The sequence below is a fragment of the Melozone crissalis genome, unplaced genomic scaffold, assembly GCF_028551555.1.
Source record: "Melozone crissalis strain CALT ecotype California unplaced genomic scaffold, PUWL_Pcris_2 ptg000016l_1, whole genome shotgun sequence".
In the NCBI taxonomy this organism is placed as follows: Eukaryota; Metazoa; Chordata; class Aves; order Passeriformes; family Passerellidae; genus Melozone; species Melozone crissalis.
This window is the reverse complement of record NW_026535794.1, coordinates 3,988,288-4,014,598: the sequence shown is the minus strand read 5'-3', so window position 1 is coordinate 4,014,598 and position 26,311 is coordinate 3,988,288. Positions and strand designations below refer to the sequence as shown.

Sequence of the window (26,311 nt, the reverse complement as noted above, 5' to 3'; positions counted from 1 at the left end):
AATATTTGGCAGTGCAATGGCTCAAAAGAAATAAACGTGATTTTGAAAAAGAACAAGGTTATAATTTAAGTAATGAAATTGGTATCCACCTGCTTAATTAAATACAAATGTTTCTTCCTGAGTGAATTTTGCTTAGTCCCTTAGTGGCCAGGATAGCAACAGTTTATTAGAGAAGAGTTAGAATAAAAATACCTCAATCCTACTCTATTTGATGAAAAAATAAAGGCCCCTAAAAACTGCTTCAGTGGGTCTCTTTAGTTTATTATTAATATTCTAGCACATCTGTGATTTTCTGTATAGTGTATCAAGAACAAATGGGTTTGCTCCTTACTGAAAGCACGGCAAACATTTCTATTTCCACTGACTAAGATCTTTTTTTGCCAGGAATTGTTCCATTAATTTAGAGAAATAATATCCCTTTTATATCTTATTCCTACTCATTCTTTCAGTAAAAATATTTTGTGATTTTACAAGGTTTGGAACATTTGCACACTGGAGCTCATACTGAAGTTCATCTCAGAGACATGAGTGGTAGTGACAGTTTCAATCTGTTGTCTAGAAAAAAAAAATGGGCAGAAAAATTGTCTTTTCTCTCATTAGTTTTTGAACTTAAAAAAATAAAAAGTAGAATAATTAATTCTGGTTTTTCTGCCAGTTTGACTAGGAAATGAATTCCTGGTGTGGAAGAGGAAGTATGACATTATTATAAACTGTTCTCTCCTCTCAAGTTCTATTCACTTTGCCCACCCCTAAAGACAACTCTGGTGGCAAAGCACCTCAAGGACTGATCTTCCGTGACTGACAGAATTCTAACAAAATACAGGAAAACAGCTTGAAAAGACTTCAAGATATCAACCAAGCCATTGTCCAGCCACAAGGCAGTCCAAGACATCACTCCCATGGTGTTTGTCTGATCTTTTTCAAAACCCATCCAGTGACGGAGATTCTACATTTCCTTCTCTTCATTTCTTACAGATTTCAACAATTTTTACTGACACAAAGATTTTTCCAGACATCCCATCCACAATTTCCCTCTTGCACTTTTAGCCAGTGTCTTTTTGCCCGACCTGACACAGCAAATTTATTCCTGTTTCCTTTCCAAAGGTCTTTTACAATATGAGATGTGCCATGTCACTGTGGTGTAGTGGAAGGTGTCCCTGCCCACAGCAGGGAGTTGGAACTGGATGATCTTTAATGTCCCTTCCAACCCAAACCATTCCATGACCCTGTGGCTCTGTGATGTGTCCACTTCATCTTCTCTTTTGGCAAAACCATTGCTTTCCTTCCGACCTTTCCCCTTACTCTGCATTTTCCTGGCCTCTCCTCAAACTCTCTGCTTGCCTCTGGATTCTTTCCTGCGCATCCAAAGCTTTCTTGAAAAATATTTCCTAAAAAGGCTTCATCTTTGTCTGGCCAAGTTGCTCTGGCAGTTTGACTGCTTACCACCATAAGTATTGCTTTTGCAAGAAATAAGTGATTCCCTCATTTATACACCAAATAATTTTGCCCTTTCTCTGGTATTATGACATCACTGACATCACCTTGTGTAGCCACCTCCACCCTTGGGTGCTTTCTTGCAGGTCTGTTGATTTTTGTAGCTGTTCCTTTCATATCTTATCCCAAAATTCTTAGTGTAGAAAGCGAATCACTTTCTTTCTCTGATGTTAGGCACTGGTTGAGTATGACCAGCAGCTAACGAGGAATTGTGAATTTAAGGACCATCTTTAGAACTAGAAAGGTCCTAAAAAGTAACTAGTTAAAAGAGGAGCAAGAGAGACAGATATTTTGGACCACACAGTAATCATCTTCCTATATTTAATTTCAGCATCCAAAAACTTCTGAGTTTTTTTGTTTTACCCCATTAAGAGAAATGTTAAATGCAGCACTCAAACGGCAAAGAAACATCACCTGATGGGCACCTGTCCTCTCCTAAAACTGGCCCCACTCCCCTACCAGGGGCTGCCTTCTCTCTTCCACTGCCAGCATTTACAAGGTGCCCTGGGAACTGATTCTGCTGGATAAAAAATGTGTATTTCTAGTCTGGATCAGCTCCCTGCTCCTGCTCCCTGCAATGCCCACAAATAGCTGTGGCAGGGAGAAGTTGAAATGGGAGAGAAAAGAAGAGCTGAAGCACTATGTGGGCAAGTAGCTGTGCCATAGCCTTGCTGCCAAACTAAAAAAAATTATCCCAGTGGAAATAAAACCAATCAAGCACGCTGGTACAGGCCCCAATATTCTAGTGCTTAAACAGATTTAATTTCACATGATATAGAGTTATTGCTCTACATTTTGTGCTGTTTAAGCAGCTTTAGTTGAAATCCATCAGCCGATTTCATAAATGACATGAGCAAAATGAGCAAAATGATCAACCTCTTACACTGCAAGGAAAAATTAATTTGACTGCATGATTATGGGCTCTGCATATTTTTCAATCTTAAAAAATGATAATTCAGGGCCTCACTTATAATTCTTCTTTGAGCTCTGGGCTGTGTAAAGTTTTGAACATTCCCTTTTTTCCTGGGAAATGAAACATTCATCCATCACGTCTGCACAGCAAAACCGCCTATTCTTGGAGCTGTGGTTAAATGACAGGCCCAGCCTTCCTCCTCCCCTCCCACACCTTCCCTCTAAATTTCAATAGTATTAGAGAAACATCATGGCAAGAAAAGACTGTGTGAGACAATGTTAAAGAGTGAAATTTCCTTATATTTCTCTGTAGATTTGCTTTCAGTATTACAAATTTCACCACAGCAGCCTGTGCCCATCAGGGTGACCTCGGTAGCCCACAGAAGCATTCCTAGCTCCATTTTCACTTTGGACACTGGTGGTTGCATTAATGACTTCAAGAAAAATGCCACCTGTAGCTTTTTTCCCCCCAGAATTGAATTTAATACCTATTTTTTGGCATGTTTTTGGGAAATATGAAGCTGCAGCAATGTCACTTCAGAAGCTGTAACTATTCAACTCAAATTGTTTGCTTTTAGCTTTGGAAAATCCATGGGGTTTATACGTCAATGAAGTAAGTTGTTAGCGCCTTTTTTTTTGTTAAATTGTGAAATAATAATTTAGAGTGTTAAGGTTTCCTCCATCTTTCCTTCATCATAAGAAAACTAAAATCATGAATTGTGGACTGGTTTAGATCCAAAGGGACCATCCAGTTCCAATCCCCTGCCATGGACAGGGACACTTTGCACTATCCCAGGTGGCTCCAAGCCCTGTCCAACCCTGTTGAACATTTCAGCTGTAGATTAATCTATGTGCAAATGTCTTTGTAAGTACAAGAGTTTCCCAGGAGAACTTGTGGAAACCCCATTCCTGGAAATATTGAAGCCCAGCCTAGATGGGGTTTGGAGCAGCCTGGTGTTGTGGAAGGTTGGGACCAGATGATTTTAAGGTCCTTTCCAAGCCAAAGCACTCTGCGATTCTGTGATAATGGAGGGGTGTTGTAGAGGGAGAAAAAGTGGCAGAAAAAAAAATTCAAGAGGTTTTTATAAGTTTTGGGATGTTGTTTTATGTTCAAGAGTGCAGAAACAGGGATGGCAGGGCTGGGAGGATGGAGCAAGTTGTTGTGAAATCAGCCAATATTTTATAAACTATACAAACTTTTAACAAAAACTAAAACCATTCCACAAAATGCTGCAAGGGAATCCTTGAGAGAGTCATGAAAACATCAGGTTTTCACCTTTGGAAAGCTCAAGGGGAGAAAGCAGCTCCTTTTACTGCATGTCCAGTGTCTCCTCTGCAGCTGTGCCATCCTGAAGGCAAAGTGCCACCGCTAGAAAACTTGGCAGAGGAGCTGCTGGAACAGGGAGGGTGCTGATGGTGCAGGTGATGAGTGGAGAGAAGATGTAGTAATTACTGATCTACTACGTGTCTGCCTCTGCTCAGGAGGAGTGTGGGAGCAGGCTTGCAGAGGTGTTGGTGTCCAAGGACTGGTAGGAAGTGAGAAGTTTGTGCCTGTGGAAAACTGGTCCTTCAGATGTGCTTTTATGGTGAAGCTAAGCAGCTCGAAGTTCTGTTGGTTATTGTGGAAACTTTTTTTGTTTAAATGAAAAAATAAAGTTGTTTAAATGAAATAATAATAATAAAAAAGACCCACAAACCCATTATTTTCCTTTAGACGCGCCTTTCTCCTTAACCACAAACAGCTGGGAATTTGCACACAACAGCGACAGTAGGAAGGAACTCATTTTAATGGAATGTCTGAGCTGCAGAGTGGCAGAATCAGGCGGAAAACACAGAAAAGCCAGGTTTTCCAAAATGATCCATGCTGATCAGAGCTCCTATATTGTAGATTTCAGCATAAACCTCCTCCATACCGATATTCTTTCTGCCTGAAAAATGAAAACCTTTTGAGATATCTTACACTGGGGTTTCTCTGTGTTCCCTCCTAGGATGAAAAGTGGCAGGCAATGCCTTCTGTGGTTTTTATAGCCATGACTTCAACAGCACTGAATAAACACACTGAGTGCCTCAGATGTGGTGGCTGAAATGGAAAATTCTGATGTGGACACCAGAAGCTTACTCAGAGGCAATTTATTTTTTAATACATGGACCAAAAAAGTGCATCCCCATGGAATGGGAGATGTTGCTCCTCTGAAATGGGTCTGTTCATGATCCCTCTTCAAACACTGGTTGAAATGGCTGTGGGGTGTATGGTCAGCAGACAATTTGTGGGACAGCCTAAAGGTTATTAACCTTAAAGCACTGATACATGGCAGGAAACGTGATGGATGCTCAGTCAGATTTTTTTTCATAAATCTATAATGGTTTTGGGAAGGAGGGGAATGTGTCCAAATTCTGGCATGATCTTGTGCTGACAGCATTGGTCACGATGGTTTTATAAAATTTCCAAGGGTTTTAATAATATTAAATGTTTGTAAGAGAGCTAAACCTCCCTGTTATAGTCTTACTACTGAAAGAACTTTGAATTCAGGACAACCTGAATATTTACATTTTACCCAAATGGGAATACAAGGTAATCAGCAAAATGCAGGTAAGAACAGAATATTGTCAGCAAACATTATTTTGAAGGTATGTATGATGGTGAATTAAAACTTTGTAGATTTAATTTCTCTTACCAGATTTTTTTTCATAACTTTACTGACTGAAAAAGTAGATTGAACATTATGGGCTGAATTTTTTCCTTGTTACATCTCTGCAGGGAAATATTGCAGTTCTTGAGATTCTGTAGCTTCTGAAATGAGTTTAGGAAGAAGTATGAGATTTTCCCATGATAAATACATTTACAAGTGTTCATTTACCATTCTAGGGCTTCATCCTCTGGAATGAGCTGATTAAAACTGACAGGAACACAGCTCTAATTTTGTTTTAGGCAAGACTTTGAAAGTTAGCATAATTAAGGAAGGTATAAGGCTTTAGAGGAGAATTAAATAAATCTTTAAGCACACACTGCAAGGAAAATTTGCCCACTTCAGCTCTCCAGAGACACTTTCTTGCACTGGATATGCTCAGTTCCCTCCCAGACCCAACCTACAACCAGGCCCTGGAGGCTTCAATCCCACAGATATTCCCAAAAGTAGCTACAACTTCAGTTCTTCACAGCTGTGGTGACTCTGGGAGGGGAGAGGCTTCTTTCCTGGCTCTCAGCATTCCCACAATCTGTGTAGGGAAGCAGAGGAAATAATTGAAAAATATAAGCAGGGTTGATGGACAAAGAGCAGTGCCAGAGGTGGAAGCAGGGTTGTAGGATGGACATTTGTATGAGAAGTTGGGAGCTGGGGGTTATAAATTAATTTAAGGAATGGAATGAGATGAGAATAGAAGAGCAAAGAACAACATTTGAAAGGGATTTCATACCTTGAGTCTCTGATCTTGCAATGTTGACATTTGCCCAATGTTGATGGGGAATTTAAAGGCCTTCAAGGTGGTACAAACTGAGAGACAAATGAAATAAATCTCCCTTTAGCTCTGAGTGAGAATGGGCATTTCTGGAGTGGGATTCAGCTGGCCTGCCTTGAATCTCAGGATGAGATGAATGAGCTGAGTGTTTGCATTTCTAGACTTTGGCTAAAGGACTTGACTCATTGACATTCAGACACTGAACTTTCAAAAGTCTGAAGCAAACTGGGAAGAATCCTCTGTGAATTTTGCCTTCAACTCAGTGCCCCAACAGGTACACAGCAAAATTTGTGTTCACATGCCTGTCAGTAGGGTTTGATTTTGCATTTTAAAGTGCAGCACTGTGGTCATTATACTGGTATAAAACCACCCAGATACACTAGACCCATATAAGAAAAACATTTCATTATAAAAAATATACAATAACTGTAAGGAGAGTGTTCCTTTTATGCCAATCATGTTGATTTAATATGGGATTAGTAACATTTAGAGCTCTCCATCCCCCCAAAACCATTTTGTATTAAAAGAAATGAGTCTTGCTAGGAGCATAGAGAATTCCCATAATCCTGGCATCAATCACTCAGTTCATCCAGTCCAGTCTTTGAGCAAAATCAAAAATTTGCAAAGCTTAAACACAGCGTGGAGAATTGTTAATATTTATCTCCCACTTCACATCCCTGTTACGTCACTTCTGTGCAAAAAGATAAATGCTTCAAATCTGCAACTGAGAGGAGAAAGAGAAGCCAAAAAGCAGGTGAAAGATGCTAAGAGAAGCTGAAGAACTGAGATCTGGCTCTTGCTTTGGAACATGAACATGGAGATGAGTTCTTTATATCACTGTGCCCTGCGCACCCTGAGTCTGGCAGTGCTTGTAAGTAATTGCATGAAAAATAAAAAAAACCTTTTGCTTCATTGTGTTTCAATAATTGTTCATTTCCTTGTGGGAGCAGATGGTCAGATACAGCTTTATTTTTATTTTTTTTTTTTATATGTCTCTTTTCTCTGTTTGCTTTGGATTCCAGTTAAACAAGGCGAGATGCAATGAAAAGTGTGAACAGCGGCAGAAGGGACCCACGTTGTGGGATCTTCATATCAGTTTATTTCTCTGCTTTCTTATGACACACTCAGTAAAGAGAACCACATAAAGAGAAACTCTTATTTTGTGTGTGTGGGCTTTGAAAGACAGTGACAAAGAAGAAAAAACTGGAGGAGGGCTGTTACACCAGAGCAGCTGAGTTTTGATAGAGTTTTCTTTAATTTCAGATTCTGCAGGTTTTTTGCTACAATTTCATCTGCCTTGGTGGTAGCACTGATATTATTTGGCATGTGAGCAGCTGAGATGCTGCAGGTAACAAAAGAATGAAACCACAGGGATGTTTAGGGCAGATTTAGAAAGGTCCAAAGCCATTAAAGAGCTTAGAGGTCTTGTTGATAACTCACTTTGGACAGAGATTGGCAAACCAAGATCGCACCAGTATCAGGAAAGGTTTGTACAAATCAGGGGCAGGATATTATCTTTGCTTTTGAAAATAATCACATCTTCAGCATCTTCCTTTTGCCATGCCACCTCTACATCCTTTCTTCTTTCCTGGGAATATCTTCCCTGAAGGGACATTTCATGAGGGGTGGCACAGCAGCTTGGGTTTTTTCTCTTCATTGAGCAAAATAAACCACTGTGAAATGGCTGAACAGACTTTCTACTGATGTGAAACAAGAGATTCCTTTGTATCACCTGAGTGACAAACCCACTACCCTGATTGTTCTTAAGTAGAATACCAGGATTCAGTGCTAATGGTTAAAAATATGACTGAAGGCCTCTGTAAGAACCTGCCTCATTTACCCATGAAAAACAGAATTTTCTTTGACAAATTTGGGTTGCTTTCTATATTATTATTATTATTATTATTATTATTATTATTATTATTATTATATACTGATCAAAACCAAGTTTATGTGTTAGTGTATAAAGAAAATCTCCTAGCATGTGTTGCATATTAGAAGATAGATAAACAACCCTCATTTGAGTATAAATTGGTGGAAAAGCAGTTCTCTGTTTTTGTTGTGGGTGTAATTTCTTCATGTGCTTTCTCTGGAAAATATGAACTCAGCTCCTGGAGAGGTTTGGAATGCTTGAGAGGCTGACTCTCATCTCCTTAAACTGGGGGTCTGCTAGAGGTAGAGTGGTTTGAGGTGATAAATATACCTAAAACACAGCCTGGGAGTAGAATAAATCTTTTCAGTTTATTTAACCTGAGTTTCTGTTATATCAGATCTGGCCCTCAGTGTCTGCTCAGCCAGTGTTAGTGCTAACTTGAAAATAAACTGTGACAGCACCTCCTAAGGCTGGCTCTTCTTGAAGAGGCAACAATTTAAATACCTGGTACTGGATCAGCCTCATCTTTTCATTTGAGGTGCATGTGCTAAATTAAGTGTTCTCACAATCTGGAGACTTAGAAAGTAGAAGTGGAAAAAAAAAGACTTTCCTGGAGTTTCCTGGACTGGTGAATGAGCCAAACAAGCTTTGCTCTTGCCACGAACATTTCACAGAGCAAAGAGAGTTTTGACAGGCAAAATTTAGCAATGCTTTTTTGCCAGGAGAAATAATTTAAAATAGTGCAAATAGGTGCATTTCCTCCTGCTGAGGTTTTTCTGGGCACGGTTCACTGAACCAAGAGAATGTTGTAAAAGAGATTTTCAGTAAATGGTTTGATTGTTTTTTCTACTGACTAATAAAGCTGCTTCTTGCAATAGCTGTCATACACCATGGTTAGGGAGTTTTCCTGCAGTCACTGTCCAGGGTGAGTACAAGGGGAGAAATAATATATGTTGGCATGAAAAGAGGTATCATGAGAGCAAAGCTTTTCAAGAAAGATGCCAATTTTCTGTAATTCTGCCAATTTCTTAGTGAAGAGAAACGGAGGGTCTCCCTAGAACCCCAGGTTTGCTGATCTGGATGACATTCCTAGAGCATATAACAGGTCAGATCTCCTCTTCCTGGGGCAGGGCAATGTCTTTGCTCTACTCCATCCATCCATCCATCCATCCATCATCCATCCATGGATCCATCCATGGATCCATCCATGGATCCATCCATCCACCATCCATCCATCCATCCATCCATCCATCCATCCATCCCTCCCTCCATCCCTCCATCCATCCATCATCCATCCATGGATCCATCCATGGATCCATCCATCCATCATCCATCCATCCATCCATCCATCCATCCATCCATCATCCATCCATGGATCCATCCATGGATCCATCCATCCATCATCCATCCATCCATCCATCCACCCATCCACCCACAGTTCCCCTCCTCTCACACACACCAAGCTCCATTCAGCCTGGAGAAGGAGCCCTGCTTTTCACTGCTGCCTTAAACTGATCCATGGCACTGTTGGCTGCAAATCTGGCAGGAAAACCACATCCTCCTAAAAGTGCAGTAAATGAGAAGCAGATGATCTTGCAGGGCAAACATGTGGAGATAATGACATTTTTAACTACCAGGGCCCAAACCCCAGAAAAACAAATGTTGTGTAATTAATCCACTGCTCTCCAGCAGTCTGAGAGCCTCAAATATTTGGTCAATATGCAGTTCAAATGCTCTGCAGGCCAACATGAGACATGGATATTAACATGGAGGGGAAAGACCAGCTTATTGGAAAGGACACAATCTGCCCTCTGAATGAACTGAAAGCCAGAGAGTTATTTTCCAAATTCCCTGAATATTAATCTTCTCTGGGTGGAAGAAAACTGAGCCATATGCCAGCCACCTGTTCACCATGCGAGTCTCATCCTGGGTTCATTTTCTATTTAGTCTCTGTGTTTTTGTGTCTATATTCACACATGCAGAGCACACCAGCACCAGTGGCCAGGGTGAAGAGCTAAACGTCAGAGTGTCTCTGATCACAACTCATCTTTTGGGACTGGGGACAGAGGTTAAGGCTGGACAAGCACATATTTTTTAATTTGTGTGAAATAGTCCTGTGCGCTTCAGCCCAGCGGTGCATCCTCAGCATTCTGGGTGCAACAGCCTGGGCAGATTTTGTCCTTTACTGCCCAAAGTTCTCTGTATACCTTCAGATCCTTCTGTGGTTCCCATATAAGTCTAAATAAGCACTAAACAAATGAATGTGTTCCTGCTATTAAAACCCTGGGAGTCACTTTTTTCTTTACACCATCACACCAACAAATGCTTTGGTGCAGAATGCTTTTTTGTTCCCAATAAAGGAGTTTTGCCTCCCACCCTATGTAAAGAAAGGCAGATGGCAGAAGGGAGAGAACAGATTAACTCCTTTTGCAGTGAGGAGCTCTTTCAGGTGACAGTTTTGCAGTAATTGTCTGTGATTTCAGGGTGATGCTTCTCTGGAAGCTGGCAGGGCTTTGTCTGTGCACAGGTTCTGCAGCATTTCCTGCAGCACTGGTAAGAAAATGAGCCTGATTGGGGGCAGTGTGCTTTTCTGGGGCCATATTTAACAGAGTCTAGCTGAAGTCAGGGTGTAAATGAATCCTGGACTCAAATTCAGGCTCTAGCAAAGAGATCTTTTATTCTGAATGTAGCCAGAGAAATTGAGAAACTTTCCAGTACAGAGCTCTAACTACCAGCTTGTGCAGAGACAAGCAGCCTTTGGATGGAAACCCTAAGCACTATTCTATGTCCTTAAACCCTTTTAGATGCAAAAGTAGGTCTGGACTTAATCCCTGATGAGATCTCATCCAACCCCTTCTAACTAATCCCCCCAAACTCTCCTCCCTGCAGGTTGCTGGGAATGTCCACCCAGAATGTGATTTTATGGTGGAGCTGAAGAAAAAGGAGGCTGAATGTCTGGGGGCCCCACAAGAGCATGGAAATGCAACATCACCAGGTATCCATCCATGTGTGAGGGAGAGGGAAGGGACCAGAGTCAGGACATGGCCAGGCTGCCAAAGAAAATGAGAATCTTATTTATGCTCCCATGTGCTGTTGTCTTGTCAGCTCTTCTTCCATCTACTCCCATGCTTTCCCATTTTTTAATTTTTCCACAGTCTTTCACATTCAAATATTTACCAGAGTGAATCCTTGTGACCGTGTCCAATTTTTTGGCATCATGCTTGCTTGTTTGTGAGGTTGTGTTGATCTTTAAAAATAGGGCAACCCCTGAACAATTATGGTGATCTGATCTTTCTTCCAGCCTCACTCTTCATTTATCGCATTCTTTCTGAAAACTCACCTCAGTCTAGCACAGGGGTCTAACTAAAGCAGATTAAATAGCACTCTGGGGGTGTTTATCTCTCATAATAAAAACTGTGGCTAAACTATTTTTATAAGATATGGAAGGGGTGGAGTGGCAGAGTTTAAAAAGGCTTGGGGTTTTTATTTTGCTCAAATTTAACCATGCTTAAAAATATGTTTCACTTTCTGTCCGAGGTTGCAAGAGAACTTGGGACAAATTGTTGTGCTGGCCAGAGGCAGATGCTGGAGAGATTCTTGCCTTACCATGTCCAAACATCCTCTTTCACTTCATGAAGGAGCCAGGTGATGTCCTACCATGGTTACTCCTGTTGTGTGTCTGGCAAGAACATTTCTGAAAAGGGAGGGTGGAGACAGAGAATTTAATGTTCTCATGAGCTGGATCAGGGAATTACTGCAAAGACTTTAGGAAGATCTGAGGGACCTTAGCAGTTCTTCTCATATTTTAAGGATTATCCATAACTGGGCTTGATTTCCATAGTCTCTGATAAGGTCCTGGATCAAAAATATACTGAAATACAAGGAGTGATTATTGTATTTGCAAGGTGCCCTGTGGCAGGAAGGAATGGTGAATCTGACTCCATATTCTCAGAAGGCTAATTTATTATTTTATAATACTATATTATATTAAAGAATTATATTAAACTATACTAAAGAATACAGAAAGGATACTTACAAAAGGCTAAAAAGATAATAATGAAAACTCCTGACTCTTTCCAGAGTCTCAACACAGCTTGGCCCCAGTTGGCCAATGAGTCAAAATAATTCACAGCAGAAACCAATTAAACAATCACCTGTGGGTAAACAATCTCCAAACACATTCCAAATGAGCAAAACACAGGAGAAACAAATGAGATAAGAATTGTTTTCCTTTTCTCTGGGGCTTCTCAGTCTCCCAGGAGAAAAATCCTGGGTGAAGGGACTTTTCCAGAAAATGTGAATGCCACAAGTAATTCCGTGGTTTCCACGTGCTTTGGGATCAGTTTGTTGTATGAGTTTCCTACAAAGCTCATCTGGAGGCTATCTAGGTCAGAACTTAAGCTTGGGGTTTCTTGAGATTTATGCTGGGATTGGTGTGGGATGAAATGAAAGGCAGAGGAATGAACAATGTGATTGTTCTGTAAGACCAAGGTTGGCGATTCAAAGCAGAATTTAGGCCTTGGAGCAGCACATGTGCTGCAAAACTGCAAAAAAATACCTTTGTGTCTGCTCCCTCTCTGGGTAGCATGGCCAGTAACAAAACGTGAGCCCACAAGGAGCAAACCACCTTCCAGGAAAGACCTGGATTTGGCAGTTCCTCAAGAAAAAGAAACTGCAAAGCCCAACCTCAGCCACATCCAACACATGCTAGTTATAAACGAGGGATAAGGAAAATCCCTTTCATCTGTGCAGATTCATTTCCTGCCCTGGGATTCTCGACTTCTCCTTCATCTGACTCATAAATATTTTTTGTGGAAGCATGGAAGGAGCTGCTTATCCCAGATTTTCATCTGCTAGGGAAGAGTGAGCCCCAGGGAAGGTGGGAATGAAAAGGGATATGGTGGAAGGGTGAATGCTGTGCAGAGCAGAAATTTATGGAGCAGCGCTTCCCAATCTTCTCCAGTGTGCCTGATATAATTCCTTCCTTAGTCCTTCCCACCTCTTCCTTCTCTCCCTTCTTCCCATTGTTTGTCAATAACTAAAATAAAAAGTTTTGTATCTGAATGTGCACAGGAAAATTGCCCTACTGTCTCTGTGAGCTGCTAATGATCATCTTCTCCTGGTACAACTTTGTACCAGCCACAGGTCTTCTCCTGGCTTTTATTTTCCATATTATTTTGTACTTCATTGAGAAAATTTAATACTTCTTTTTCAGCTGGGATGATAAAAAGAAACTGCACAAAAAAGGGCTGGTCTGACCCATTCCCTCCCTACCATGTGGCCTGTCCAGTAGAGGATGAGATTCCCCATGAAGAAGTAGGTTCAATTACACAAATATATGTGAGTGGTGTGCTGATGTTATAGCATTCCTTTCTATTCCTGAAGAGGGAAACTCAGAAGAAGCTGAAATTTCTTTCTAAGTGTGGGACATAATTCCATTTTTTACTCTGGCCACTTCTTTTGTAAGATAACTGAGAATGTTTTATTATTCCGGTGTAACATTAACAAAGCTGGCTGTAAATTCACAAGTATAACAGACAAAGATATACCACAAAATGTTCATAAAATGTGAATTAAGACATTTCAGTAATATCAGCAAATAACAGTAATTTTCAGTAATATCAGCAAGATGAATTTGTAGTATCACAGCATCTGTACAGAAAGTGTGCTGTTAAAAGACCACTGTTCCAAATTTAACAATATCTAAGGAAAAGAGGGGTTTTGGGTGTTACATTCTGCATGAAATATCTAATTTAGGAATGGAAAAAAGCCCCAAAATCTCTGTAATCTCTGTAATGGAGATCAGAATTTGACATATTTCTTCAGTCAGATTTTGACTGATGGTGATATCTTGAGTTTACAAGCAGAGGGAAAATATAATGCTTGACCCCTAATTAATAAGGATAAAATATGGTTCATAACACCACGGGGAGATCTCTGGGGAACACAGGTTCCCCAGAGAAGCTGTGGCTGCCCCTGGATCCCTGGAAGTGTCCCAGGCCATGTTGGACAGGGCTTGGAGCAGCCTGGGACAGTGGGAGGTGTCCCTGCCCATGGCAGGGGTGGCACTGGATGGTCTTCAAGATCCCTCCCAACCCATTCTGTGATGATTCCATTATTCTGCCTAAAGGAAACTCCTCAGTTGTAGGTTCATCCACTTAAGGAGTTGATTATTTTCTGTTTTACACATCTGATTTGTTGCCAGCTATGGTCAGCCTAGCACAGTTTTGATGTTTCTCATGGAGTGGTGCATCCAGACTTCCTGGCAAGATTTGGAGCTCTGAGGTACTTCAGTGAGCTCTGGCTGGAACTGTGCATAGTCAGGGATTTGGGTAATCCTTTAAAACTCACATTTCACCCACTAGATTTTTTTTTTTAGATTTTTTTTGAACCCCATTACGCCTCGTTTCCACCCCATTTAACTTCATCAGTCTCAGAAGAATACTGTGAAAGTTGGAGCTAATCTCTGCACCATGGATCTGTCTTAATGCTTTGGTCAGGATCAAGTGGGAATTTTTCAGGGATGTCTCTTGGCTGTCTCCACTTACTGCATTCACAACTAAAGCATGCTCTCAGAAAGGATAATCTGGTCTTTTTATGGATAAAATTGATAATCTGGTTTCTTATGGATAAAAAAAGAGGATAATCTGGTTTCTTATGGATAAAATTGCACTGGAAGGTAAATTCAGGGTGCACCTGCTGTGCTCTGAGCAGTAACAACAGCTCAGCCCATTTGGTTAGACTGTGGATAATCATAAATCTGCACACTTGGATGCAAAGTCCTTGGCATAAAAGGTTTCACTCTACTAATCCAGGAGTTGGAAGTAGATGAAATTGAAGGTCCCTTCCAACCCAAACCAGTCAAGGATTTATGATTCTATAACCTGCTCTTTCCAAGGCAGGTGTTGTGGTAGATCCTTTTTGTGGGTCACAGAAACCAATAAGGTCTGATTTTCTAAAGACTTGGATTGTCTTCTGAGAGTGTTTTCCTTCATTAACTATAAAAGAAAAAGGATGAGAAAAACCAGGTTTGTATTAATAATTAAACAGCTCAGCCCCATGGCCAGGCTCTTCTTGTTCTACTACAGACTCATATTTTGGCAGGTAATTTTTAAGCACCTAAATAAATTAAATAAATGTCAGTCTTATAATGCCTAAAATTCCACTTCAGGCTCAAAATGAGCATCTCCCCTTCCCCAAGTGAACTGTAGGAATGCACTGCACAGCTGTGCAGGTTTTAGGTAATAAAATTGAAATGGGACCCCAGAGACGGATCATGTTAGGCTGGAGTTAGATCTGCAGCCTAGAGCTTATTCATTCTGCTTTCTGCTTTCATCTGTGATGGCTCAAGTCAACTTGTCCTCACTCAGGGATTGTGTCTGATAGAGGAGCCACTTAAATTGAAATGGATTTTGACAGGCACTCCAACTGAGCAGCAGTTGAGTTTGGCAGCAAGAAAAACAGAGGAAAGAAACAACCCCAGAAAAAAACAAAAAACCAAAAAAATACAACCCCCCCCCCCAAAAAAAAAAAAACAATCCCACCAAAACAACCCACCACAACACAATAAAAATTGAAATGAGGAATAGACAGCAAAAATGGAAGTCGGGAAGCAGAGACTAGGAAAGTGGAGAAAAATAGAGAAGTGCTGATAGAATTCTGTATTCGTCATGCTGCCAGCAGCATTGTCCTGCTACTGCTGGAGAGAAAACATGGCATAGAACACAATATTTATAAAAATTGTCTAAGATTTTGAACAATGCCTTTTTCTTTTTGAAGACTTGTGTGGGTTTTTATGTTTTTGTGAATGAGCTTTAAACTACCCAGATCAATACATATTTCAGCATCGGATTGGGCTGTAACCACACAACTATGGAATGGGATTACACAAAAGAAACAGAATGAGTGATTTAAGTTGAATTTTGCTGTGGGAAGGAAGAGGGGGAGAAAAAGGCAGTCAGGGATGTCAACAGAATGGAAGCACCAAACAAAGCAAAACTGACAAATCAGTAAAAAAGCTGTCATTTAACAGCAACTTGTGTGACAAATCATTCTCTTCTTTTATAGCAATCCTACTTTGCTACCATAAAGATCATCTACACTGTGGGATACAGCGTGTCCATCACCTCCCTCATCATTGCTGTGACAGTTCTGATTGCATTCAGGTAAAGGCATCCTCTAACCAAGATTCTTTTCACAGTTCTTAATTTCTTAGTCTGTGGCAGACAACATTAGACATAACAAAAGAATAGAAATAGAAATTCAAGTGAATAAAAATAAAAAATTCCAGCCATGTTGGTTAAATAATATGAAACTGAAGCTGGAAATTAAACGGCATCAGAGAGAGTCAGGAATAAGAAGATTCAAATCTGGGAAATAAACCCAGGCTGTCTCTTGGCAAAACTCAGCAACTCACTTTGATCCTGAGGAACCAACAGAAAAATGTATTTGCTTTAGGCTGGAATGAAGATTTTTTTCATAAACTATGCATGCCTGCCTGTTATGGCTCCAAGGAATTTTTAATAATATACACAAAGGACCTGATTCTGAATGAGTGCTCCTGATTTACTATTGAAACATTTACCATGAAAGACGTGTTTTAAAGTTAGTTTCAGAATTTGGTCACATTTGGTGAAAATTCTTGCTTACTGAATTAGGTATTTTATACATACTCATAGGTATTTTCAGGTCTAATTAAGAGTATTTAAAATATTTTATCATTTCATGTAGATTTAATGTTTGCCACCACGTGGGATTTATTTTATTAATTTTTTGTTTATTTCTTGTATTTCTGTGAGACAAAAAAAAAAAAATAGAAGAAGAAAAAAAAAAAAAGGCAGGAGTTTTATTATATTATTATGCTGTGAGAATCAGGGTTCTCTAGGGAAAATTTCTTGACCTCTGCTGGTTCCTAGTTCATGTCTGGAAGCCACCAGATATGTTTATTGACATCCACTCTGACCTCAGGAAAACAAACCAGCCCAAATGAGGGGAAAGAAAGAAACAATGGACATAAGGAGGCGTAGTAATAGGGAGGAAAAAGTCATAATTAACAATGGAGTTGACATTTGAGGTCAGCAATAAAATTCTGCACACTCCAGGTGAACTTTCAGATTAGGTGACCCTCAGATTACTGGGTCTGGGTAGAATTTGGCTTTTAGTGGAACTTTTTTGTTATCAACTCATGTCCTAATCTCCAAATGAAGACATGAAGCTGTATAACTCCCTCAAAAATCTGTATATTATAACAGTAAAAATTTAATCTTAGTTAACTGGGAATTTAAGGTAGATGTGTGAATTGAATTTAAAGTAGATGTGCAAATTGAATTTGAAGCAGATGTGCCAAATTTTTTCAAAGCTCTTCTCTGCTTTTACTTAATTCATCAAAATGACTTTGGCAAAGTAAGGAAAAACCTATAATTCTGGTTAACAAGTAAAGAGATTAAAATGCAGATTGTGGCTGATTTGCTTCACATGAGGAAGTTCTCTTCCTCTCTCTGAAAGAACTCAGTGGATCAAAATGTTCTTCCTAAATGTGTCTGTAAGTACCGGAGATAAAAAAAAGGGTTTATTATTTATTTTATTACTGCCAGCACAACAAAGTTAATTACCTCAGAGGGACCTCTCTTTTTTTCCAGGAGGCTTCGGTGTCCCAGGAATTATATCCATGTACAGCTCTTTTTTACATTCATCTTAAAGGCTGTTGCCATTTTCATTAAGGATGCTGTCCTTTTCCAGGAGGAAGGCATTGATCACTGCAGCTTCTCCACAGTAAGCACATGAAAAGCAGGATATTGTGGTATTTGATGTTTTTATTTACCATTTATTTATGCTTTCACTTTTCATCCCTCTTTTTTACTATTTTTTCCCTTCTAACCTGGTAATAAAATTTATATAATTATTTTATTCAGTATATTTTACTTCATAAATATGTACATTATGCCCTCCTATATTCTTAAAGCATCAATTTGTGATGTTGCAGCACTCTAGATGAAATTTGGACTTTCACATAGCAACAGAGTAGTATCATTACATTGTTATGTGTCAATAGCCTGAAATCTAAAATTGAAGATCTCTGAGTACATCAAAGAACATTTCTTAAAGCTTATTCTTCTGGAAACTTTGGGTTTCCTGTTCTGGTTGGAAGCTCTGATCTGTAAAGCACAAAGCACTCAAGGTACCAGACAATGAATTTAGCATTCATCCAGCCCCAGATCTTGGCAATGGTTTTCAAGCTGAGGTTTATGGGATGCTTCTGCACTGCTCAGAGCCACACAGAATTTTAGAGCTGAGCATAAGGAGGAAAATGGAACCTTGAACCTTTATTCAAGGAGCATTTGACACTGAAGGTACACTCAGGGCAGTGAATTTGTGAGAGAGCTCACATGTTTGGGAGCCCAAGTTACATTTCTAACATGGAGATAAAAAGCAAAATGCAGAGGGGATTGCAAGGCGTTATGATGGCTAAAGCCTTACTACTCAGAAATCCATTTTACATTTGAAGCTCTCATTTTAAACATCAGTTTAAAGATCTTGTTCTTGGTAGAACTCAGCCAATATCACAGATGTCTCCTCCATGGTCAAACCAAAGAGATGCATCTCCAAGCAACACCTAAACTGTGACTTTCCTGTTCCCCAGACTGAATGCAAGATCTCCGTGGTTTTCTGCCACTACTTCATGATGACCAATTTCATGTGGCTGCTGGTGGAGGCTCTCTACCTGAACTGCTTGCTGCTCTCATCCCTTTCTCATGGAAGAAGATATTTTTGGTGGCTGGTTCTCTTTGGCTGGGGTAGGTTTTTATGGATTTTACAGGAAATTAGTAAAAGGCAAGGTGTTAAATGAGGCTGTGCAGCCTGGAGAAGATAAGGCTCCACAGAGACCACAGAGCAACTTCCAGGGGGTACAAGAAAGCTGGAGAGGGACTTTTCCCAAGGAATGGAGTGATGGGACATGGAAATTCCATACTGTGAGGGTGGTGAGACCCTGGCACAGGTTGCCCAGGGAGGCTGTGGATTCCCCACACCTGGAAATGTCCTGGAAGGCCAGGTTGGATGGGGATCTGAGCAACCTGGGACAGTGGAAGGTGTCCCTGTGGGCTGGAGCCAGGTGGTTTTTAAGGTGCCTTCTCCCCCAGACCATTCTATGACTCTATGACTCCATGAATCTATGGTTCTATGACTCTATGATTCTATGATTCTACAATTCTATAATTCTATGATTCCCCCAGTTCTATGATTCTATGACTCTATGATTCCATAATTCCATGGTTCTATGATTCCATAATTCCCCAGTTCTAGGATTCCATGATTCCATGGTTCTATGACTCCACAATTCTATGATTCCATGATTCATTCCCATTAAAAATACTGGATGTGGTACCCAGTTGATCTAACTAAAGAACCTAACGTGGGTGTTGCTTCCATTTTATTTTTGTGTGCATACTAGCCAGAAGCAATCAACTTTTGTTTTTGTTGGTTTTTTTTTATGGCAATAAAGCCCTTGTGAAAGGGATATAAAATCAGTTATATTTGAGAATGCCCAAGGAGACATCCTGCAGTCTCAACCTTCTTCACCCCACTGAAAACACCTCTAAGGAATTATCACAAACACCAGAATTCAATGTGCCTTGTTCTCTTTGTGCAGAATGGTTACACAGGTTGGGAAAGGGAATTGTTTTTTTCCTAATCAGGAACATTTTTATTCCTGGTATTTCTACAGCCCATTTTTTGCTGAGCTATTGTATGAATGAAGCAGCTCTTGTAACAGGACAGGCAGTGAAACAGCAACATCTCCCCTCTGATTTTGTTGTTGTCTGGAATAAATTGAATTGTTCAGACTTAGAAATCTGAAACCAAGTGGGTGCCCACAGAGAATTGCTGTGGAAAGGAAAGAGCAGAGCACTCCTCTATGGCCAGAGAAATATTTTGTTGCTTCAGGGAGGGAAATCCATGCCTGTTGCCACCAAAGATTAAGAAAGGTCTAACAACTCAATAAACAGAATCACTTTTTGTGTTTTGGGGACTGAATTTAAAACAATTACTGTTACAGGAACTGACCCCAAAAGATAATTCCAGCTCTCAGAAATGACTGATCTGTATCACTGCAGCAGAGTTTCAGTGGACAAGGCTTGGATTAATTATACCTTATTTTAAAATGTCTGATAGGTTTTCCAACACTTTTCACCCTTATATGGATATTGACAAAATTCTACTTTGAAGACACAGCGTAAGTCTTTGTTTCCCAATTTATTCTATATTGAGTTATATTTTTAATTGATTGCAGTGATTACATACATGTATTTTTGTAAACTTACTATTATGTTCGCAGATGCTGGGATATTAATCAAGGCTCTCCTTATTGGTGGCTAATCAAAGGACCAATTATAATTTCTGTGGGGGTAGGTACTTCTGAGTTGCCTGATATTACTTAGAAGAAAAAAAAGGCTTTTGAATTAAAATTGAGTTTCTTTGAATTTAAACTTTCCTAGAATTGTCAGTTTAGTTGAAATTAATAGCAAGTGAGTGGATGAAATACTCCTTATATTTGAAAACAAAATTTTAGCATAACAGCTTAGAATCTGCCATAAATTTTAATACAAAACTTTCAAGGGAAATAGGTTTTTGTTCAGAGCTGACAACTGATAACAGCTCTTGAGCCTGGCATTTATTGAATAAACTGATGGGCTTTAAATGATCTTCATAAATGTTTACTCTCACAAGTCATTAAACCCAAGCAACGTTTGAGAAAGCAGTTAATGGATGACCTTAAGGTCAGCTATAAAAATCTTCATGTAATTGGAGAACAGATGGATGCAAATGAGGGGTATGGAATCACAGAATTTGGGTTGGAAGAGACCTTAAAGATCCACACAAACAATGTGAGTGAAGAATTTTAAGCTGAATTCTGGCCAGAGTTCTCTGTGTTTCAATGAAATATTTCATGTCCTTCTACCTCTGTTGTTTCTTCTGCTGGAATTCACATAGAGCATCACTAATGGACAGAATGAGGTTGGACTTTCTGGTACAATGAGGAAATTCTTAGACAAAACTAAACATTCAGCCTCACCTAAGGAAGAGCTGGTGCGTACAGACACTCCAAAAGTGCATGGGGAGAATCCCTCTGATCATGAAAAACCAAGCAGCCTCACAGGCTTTGCATAAACCTATGCCAAATTACAGCTGTAGAAGAATTGATTTGCAAGTTAGGATTGACCCTGACTGCTTTGGAGCTGAGCTAATGCTCCTCAAGGGCTCCTTCAGAGCCAAAAAAGGGAAATGTGCACTTTTGGCAAGTTTCAGATTCAGATTCACCCAATTTAAAACAAATATCTACCTTGGGAGGAGGTGAGCTGCCCCCAAGCCCACCTGAAGCTCCACTCACTCTCCTGGCTGGTTCTCCACTGACTGCAAAGGCAGAACAGGGTCATCAGCTCTGATGGAAATGTCTCATTGTAGAAGTATTTAGGCAGAAAAATTCTATTCATAGTGCCCAGAGAGATCAGCCAGAATTTAATGCAATATTCATCTTCAAGGAGAATCCAACTGATTTGAGCTACAAAAGGCAAAAGAGAGTCAGATAAGCTATTGATGAAAATATTTTGCTGAACTGGGTGAAAGTCTCAAGTTTTCACCTTCAGCCATTTCTTCAAGCAGGAATGCAACTTATTTAAATACTTGTATGCCGCCAGCAGGAATAGCATTAACGACCTTACATTAAAACTGCAGAAATTACATTCTAACTAAAAAAAAAAAAATAAATTACCAGATTTTCACTGCTAAGTTTTTCATCAGAAATTAACTTTTTCTTCCCTCCCACCCCTCAAATGTTATGAACAGGTCAATTTTGTCCTATTTATCAACATCATCAGAATATTGCTGAAAAAACTAGACCCTAGACAAATCAACTTCAATAATTCTTCTCAGTACAGGTAATGTATGGAATATCTTTTAAAAATCAATTATTTCAATATTAATAATAAAAAGTTATGTTGTCTTTTCTAAACAGAGAAGTACTTGCTTAGTGTTGCAGACAGGCTCAGTTTAATTAGTGTTAAATTTTATAATTCCCAACCTTATCTCACTCCAAAGCAAATCAGTGAAAGGGTGAGACTCAAGTCACCTCATATTGGCCAATGGGATGTATTCAGATCAGCCCAGCCTTGCAATTAAAATCAATGGGGAGACAATGAAATTAATTGCATTGGCATTAAACCTCTTATTTAAGACAGGAAAAATTACCCTCTATAGCTGCCTTTCTCTGTATGAGAAGGAAGCCAGCATATTTATTTCTATTTTATATGTATTTTTTTATATTTTATATCCTGGTTTCTTCTTCATTTCTGCTCACTGCTGTGGCACACTGACTGCCTTAGTTTTTACTCAGAAAAATAATATTACCTTATTTCTTCTCATCTCCTGTGCTAGACGTCTCTCAAGGTCGACTCTGCTTCTAATTCCTTTATTTGGAACCCATTACATTGTCTTCAACTTCCTCCCAGAATATACCAGCCTGGGGGTTCGACTTTATTTGGAGCTCTGCATTGGCTCTTTTCAGGTAAAATTACCACAGATCCTTTGGTTCCTTCTTACCAGTTTTTCTATTTTAGCCTTGTGTCTTCACAACAACAAGAATTGCACAAAAAGAATCCTCAGATTCTGAAACCAGTGGCTTTAATAAACTAATGACAGAATGTCTTCTCACAAAGTTCCTGGTTCTTCGCTGAGTTAAAACGTCTGAAGAGGTGACAAATCCTGCCTGGCTCTAGGCTGGCCTCCAGATTTTGGAAATACAAAATTTCAGATAAGTGTGTCAATCTGATGGGGGGGCCAAAGTCAAGCATGGAAAATCTTCCTTGCTACCAGTACTTGTCCTTCCCTGACCTACTGCCTTCCCTGACTTCACTTACAAATCCAAGCTGAACTGGGCTGATTTATAATCCTCCAGAGGCAATCAAAGTTGTATCTCCAGCCCCCTTGCTAATTCTTTGTCAAATAATAAATTGATAATTAAACATAAGCATCAAGCAGTGCCTGGTGTGTTTACCAGCCCCACACAGGCTGCTGTCCCAAGGGATGCCACATCCCTTCCCCTCCTGAAAATATTGGGTTGATGCTCCCCACTGCTCTGGATTGGCACACAGGACATGGACAGCTTGAGGAGCTTGATGCCAACAAGAAAACTCCTGCTCTGATTTCCCCTCCAGTTGGTTTTGCTGCCTGAGTTTTATGAGCTGGGCAGGACCGGATTTCCCTTTGCGTCCCTCCTGTTCCCTGGGCTGCACCTCAGTCCAAAGCAGCAGCTGTGGGAATGCCTCCAAACCTCCCCAGGGAACAGATCTCTCCCTGGATGGTTCCATGGGATTGTTCATGAGATGGTTCTCAGGGAGGATCACCAGAAATCCATGAGTTTTGTGATGGTTTATTCCTCTTGAGGATTGACTCTGTTGTGTCAGTCCCAACAAACCCAGTCCATCAATCCCAACCTTCTGTACAGGGAAGGGACCTTCACTGAGTTAATGAATAGTTAATGAATAATTTAATGGAATAAAAGGTCAAGCTGTTGAGCCAGGATCTGGTCATGCAGGTCCTTTGACCTCCTAGGATTTGTCCTGGATTTATCTCAGTTCAGAATCTTAACAAACACATTCAATAGGTCAGAATTGGCTCTCATCTGGTAGTACACAGAGACACAGGATTTGCCTGGAGAGCTATGTGAGCTCCATCCATGGATCTCCGTCGGCAATCCCTGTTTTACTTTCTTTAGAGTGCATAAAGAATCAGCTGTCAGTGTGTTGGGCTGGAGAGTGGACCACATTTCCATAATCATCAATCACATTTGTGAATTCATAGTATGTGCCTGATTTTGATGAAATGCCACTAACCAGGTGTTTATCTTTAAAGCTGTTCAGCTTTTTTGGAGATCCATAAATTATCTTTCAACTTCCAGCAATCTCCCACCTACAGTAATTCACATACCATGAAGTCAGATAATGTAACTGGCTTTTTCAGACTGTGTTAACCCTCAAAACTTTATCTTCTGGTCTTTTTCAGGGGTTTATTGTAGCAGTTCTCTACTGTTTCCTGAACCAAGAGGTAAGGGAATATATCAGATATATTTTCCACAATACTGCCTTCAGTGGCAAATATATAGTTAACAATCAGTTTCATACAAAAGATAACCAAATCTTTCATTTTCTTATGACTGTTACATGGGCAACAATGATGATGAATTTCATTTCAATGATCTTCATGGGAATGAAGCCATCTAGTGGAGAAATGAACTTTTACTACTTTGCTATTCTGTCAAGTATTTTTGATCCTTTCTGCACATTTTTGCCCTATAGCAGGGCTTGGAAAACCCCTGCTAAGTCCAGATCTAAAAATACAACTTGCTTCAGTGATGCAGAGTGATCTCCATTTACTAAGGTCTATGTTTAAATTGGAAAGAATTTAAATGCATAGCTTTCTCCAATAGTGAAATATATATTTTTCTTAGTATTTTTAATAGTCTCATGAAGCATCTCAGTATTTCTTCATGTTGGTAAATCTGGTTTTCTGTTCAGAATGTTGAAGTCAGAATTTCACTGTTGATGGGAGATGAGTCTTTCCTTTTAGCTTAGTGTCCACGTCCAGTCTAGATGAGATAATAATGCATCTTAAAGGAATTCTACAGAAAACGTGAAAGTTTATCCTCCATATTTTAGAATATGTTGAAACTCTGAAATTTTCCCTCATTTTCTAACTCCATAGTAGCTGAGATTGCTCCTTTGGAATATGACAGGGATTCAGTTTCAGACTAACACTCTGCTGGATTCTGTCTGCAGCTCCTGAAAAGGAGAATCCTGTTCCATGTATGTCCAAACTTCTCCCCAGAAAGGGCATCCCTGGAATGTCAAAGGTGTGTTTAGGAGATGAATCCTGCCCCTGATCACTCTAGACTCCCTGGACTGTATTGCTAAACCTTCATTTTCCAGTTTAAAGTTTAAAGTCAAGGGCTGATTAAGATTTCAAGCACTATTTAATCACCTACATGTGCCATGGGCCAAACTTTCTGAATTCTATCCGAATTTTCTGAAATATTAAATTAAATATTTTTAAATATATTACCAACCTTAGCCTTTTGGTTGAGTTTATGGCCATGAATTACTGGCTGCTCTAATGATGCTTGTGTTTAGATAAAAATCCTGTCATTAGTTTATTAATAACCCTAATCCCTTCTAACCACAGACCATAGTTACGCATCCAGCACTTCCATACAGAAATTCCCTCCCTATTAAACATCTGGGGAGGCACATTTCTAAGAAGAATCAGATGTGACAGGAGGCTTTAGTGGGTGGCCTGGACCTTCTCTGTGCTCCTGTGAACATGCCAGTACACGACACACAATGACACAGCTGTCAACAACACACAGCAAACCTCTCTGGCTGCTGCTGCCTTTCCCCTCATCATCTCAAATGGCAAAGCAGCGTTATTTCCCAGCCACAAATTGGAGAATGCTGATTAAGAAACTCGCTGCAGATTATACTTTTCTAGAAGCAGATGGAACCAAGACAACATCCCTTAGCAACTGAGAAAGAGCAGGCAATGCGGAGAAAATATATTTCATTGTGTAGGCTATGTTGGTGAGATCGATGGTAAAATAAATATTCATAGGAATATTAAAAGAAAAAGGAGAAGGTATATGAAAAAAAAAAAAGCTATTTTAGAAATGGAGAAAATGGTTTATAGTGCTAAAGACCTCAAGCTGACTTCTGATAGAACTTCAGGAGAAGTTTTCATCAGTGCAGAAAGATGGCCGTGTTGAGACAGGATTATATTTCTCCCTATCATCTAAAAAGGAAACTAACTTGGTCAGAGATGTCTAAAAGGTTTATTCTTTTCTAGCCCCTTTTTCTCTCCTGCTTCTTTCCCACTGTCTGCTCCCCAGCAGAATTCAACCACCAAACAGCTTTTTCCTTTGTTCCTCAGGTGCAAACGGAAATCGGCCGCAGGTGGCACGGGAAGAGATACGGGCTGGTGCCAGTGTGGAGGAGGACCAGGTGGACTGTGCCCTCCAGCTCTGGGGTGAAAATGACCACATCTGTCTGCTGAAAATGGCCACATCTGTCTGCTGAAAATGGCCACATCTGTCTGCTGAAAACGGCCACGTCTGTCTGCTGAAAATAGCCACATCTGTGTTTTGAAAATGGCCTCAGGCTCTGGAGGGGAAAAAATCCAACCAAACAAACAAAATTTTACCAAACGTAACTATTGCAGTTTATCCTGAGCAAATTGGAGGAGGATCTTCCAATTCTGGCCATGGGGCTTTTCTGCAAGACAAGCATTGCAAGGACAGATTAAACCCTGACTGATCTTCTAAACACAAAATAACCCTGTCAGTGATAACTCTGCAAACATAACCACAGCAAACATAAAAATTGCCTGTTCTGGTTCACTTCTACACTTTCACTGAGAGAGTACTGTGGTATTTTTGGGGTCCCCCATCAAGAGGAGGAATGATGCATCTGACTCCATGTTCTTAGAAGGCTAATTTATTATTTTATGATACTATATTATATTAAAGAATGCTATACT

At 39.9% G+C, this 26,311-nt stretch overlaps 1 protein-coding gene across 1 annotated transcript; it reads left to right on the top strand.

Moving 5' to 3' along the window:
- Nucleotides 1-667: 667 nt before the first annotated feature.
- GHRHR (growth hormone releasing hormone receptor) lies at nt 668-25,828 on the top strand. The gene is made up of 14 exons (XM_054274176.1): nt 668-678; nt 6,688-6,733; nt 10,625-10,730; nt 11,273-11,380; nt 12,951-13,051; nt 15,803-15,900; nt 17,374-17,506; nt 18,375-18,528; nt 19,904-19,964; nt 20,067-20,136; nt 21,575-21,666; nt 22,163-22,292; nt 23,789-23,830; nt 25,706-25,828. Exons 1-14 carry the CDS (start codon nt 668-670, stop codon nt 25,826-25,828), a joined length of 1,275 nt encoding a protein of 424 aa, XP_054130151.1.
- Nucleotides 25,829-26,311: the final 483 nt, after the last annotated feature.

Coding starts and splice junctions, on each gene's coding strand:
- GHRHR (XM_054274176.1), top strand. Junction 13,052..15,802: donor ATGAGATTCCCCATGAAGAA/GTAGGTTCAATT, acceptor CTTCTTTTATAG/CAATCCTACTTTGCTACCAT. Junction 21,667..22,162: donor AATAATTCTTCTCAGTACAG/GTAATGTATGGA, acceptor CTCCTGTGCTAG/ACGTCTCTCAAGGTCGACTC.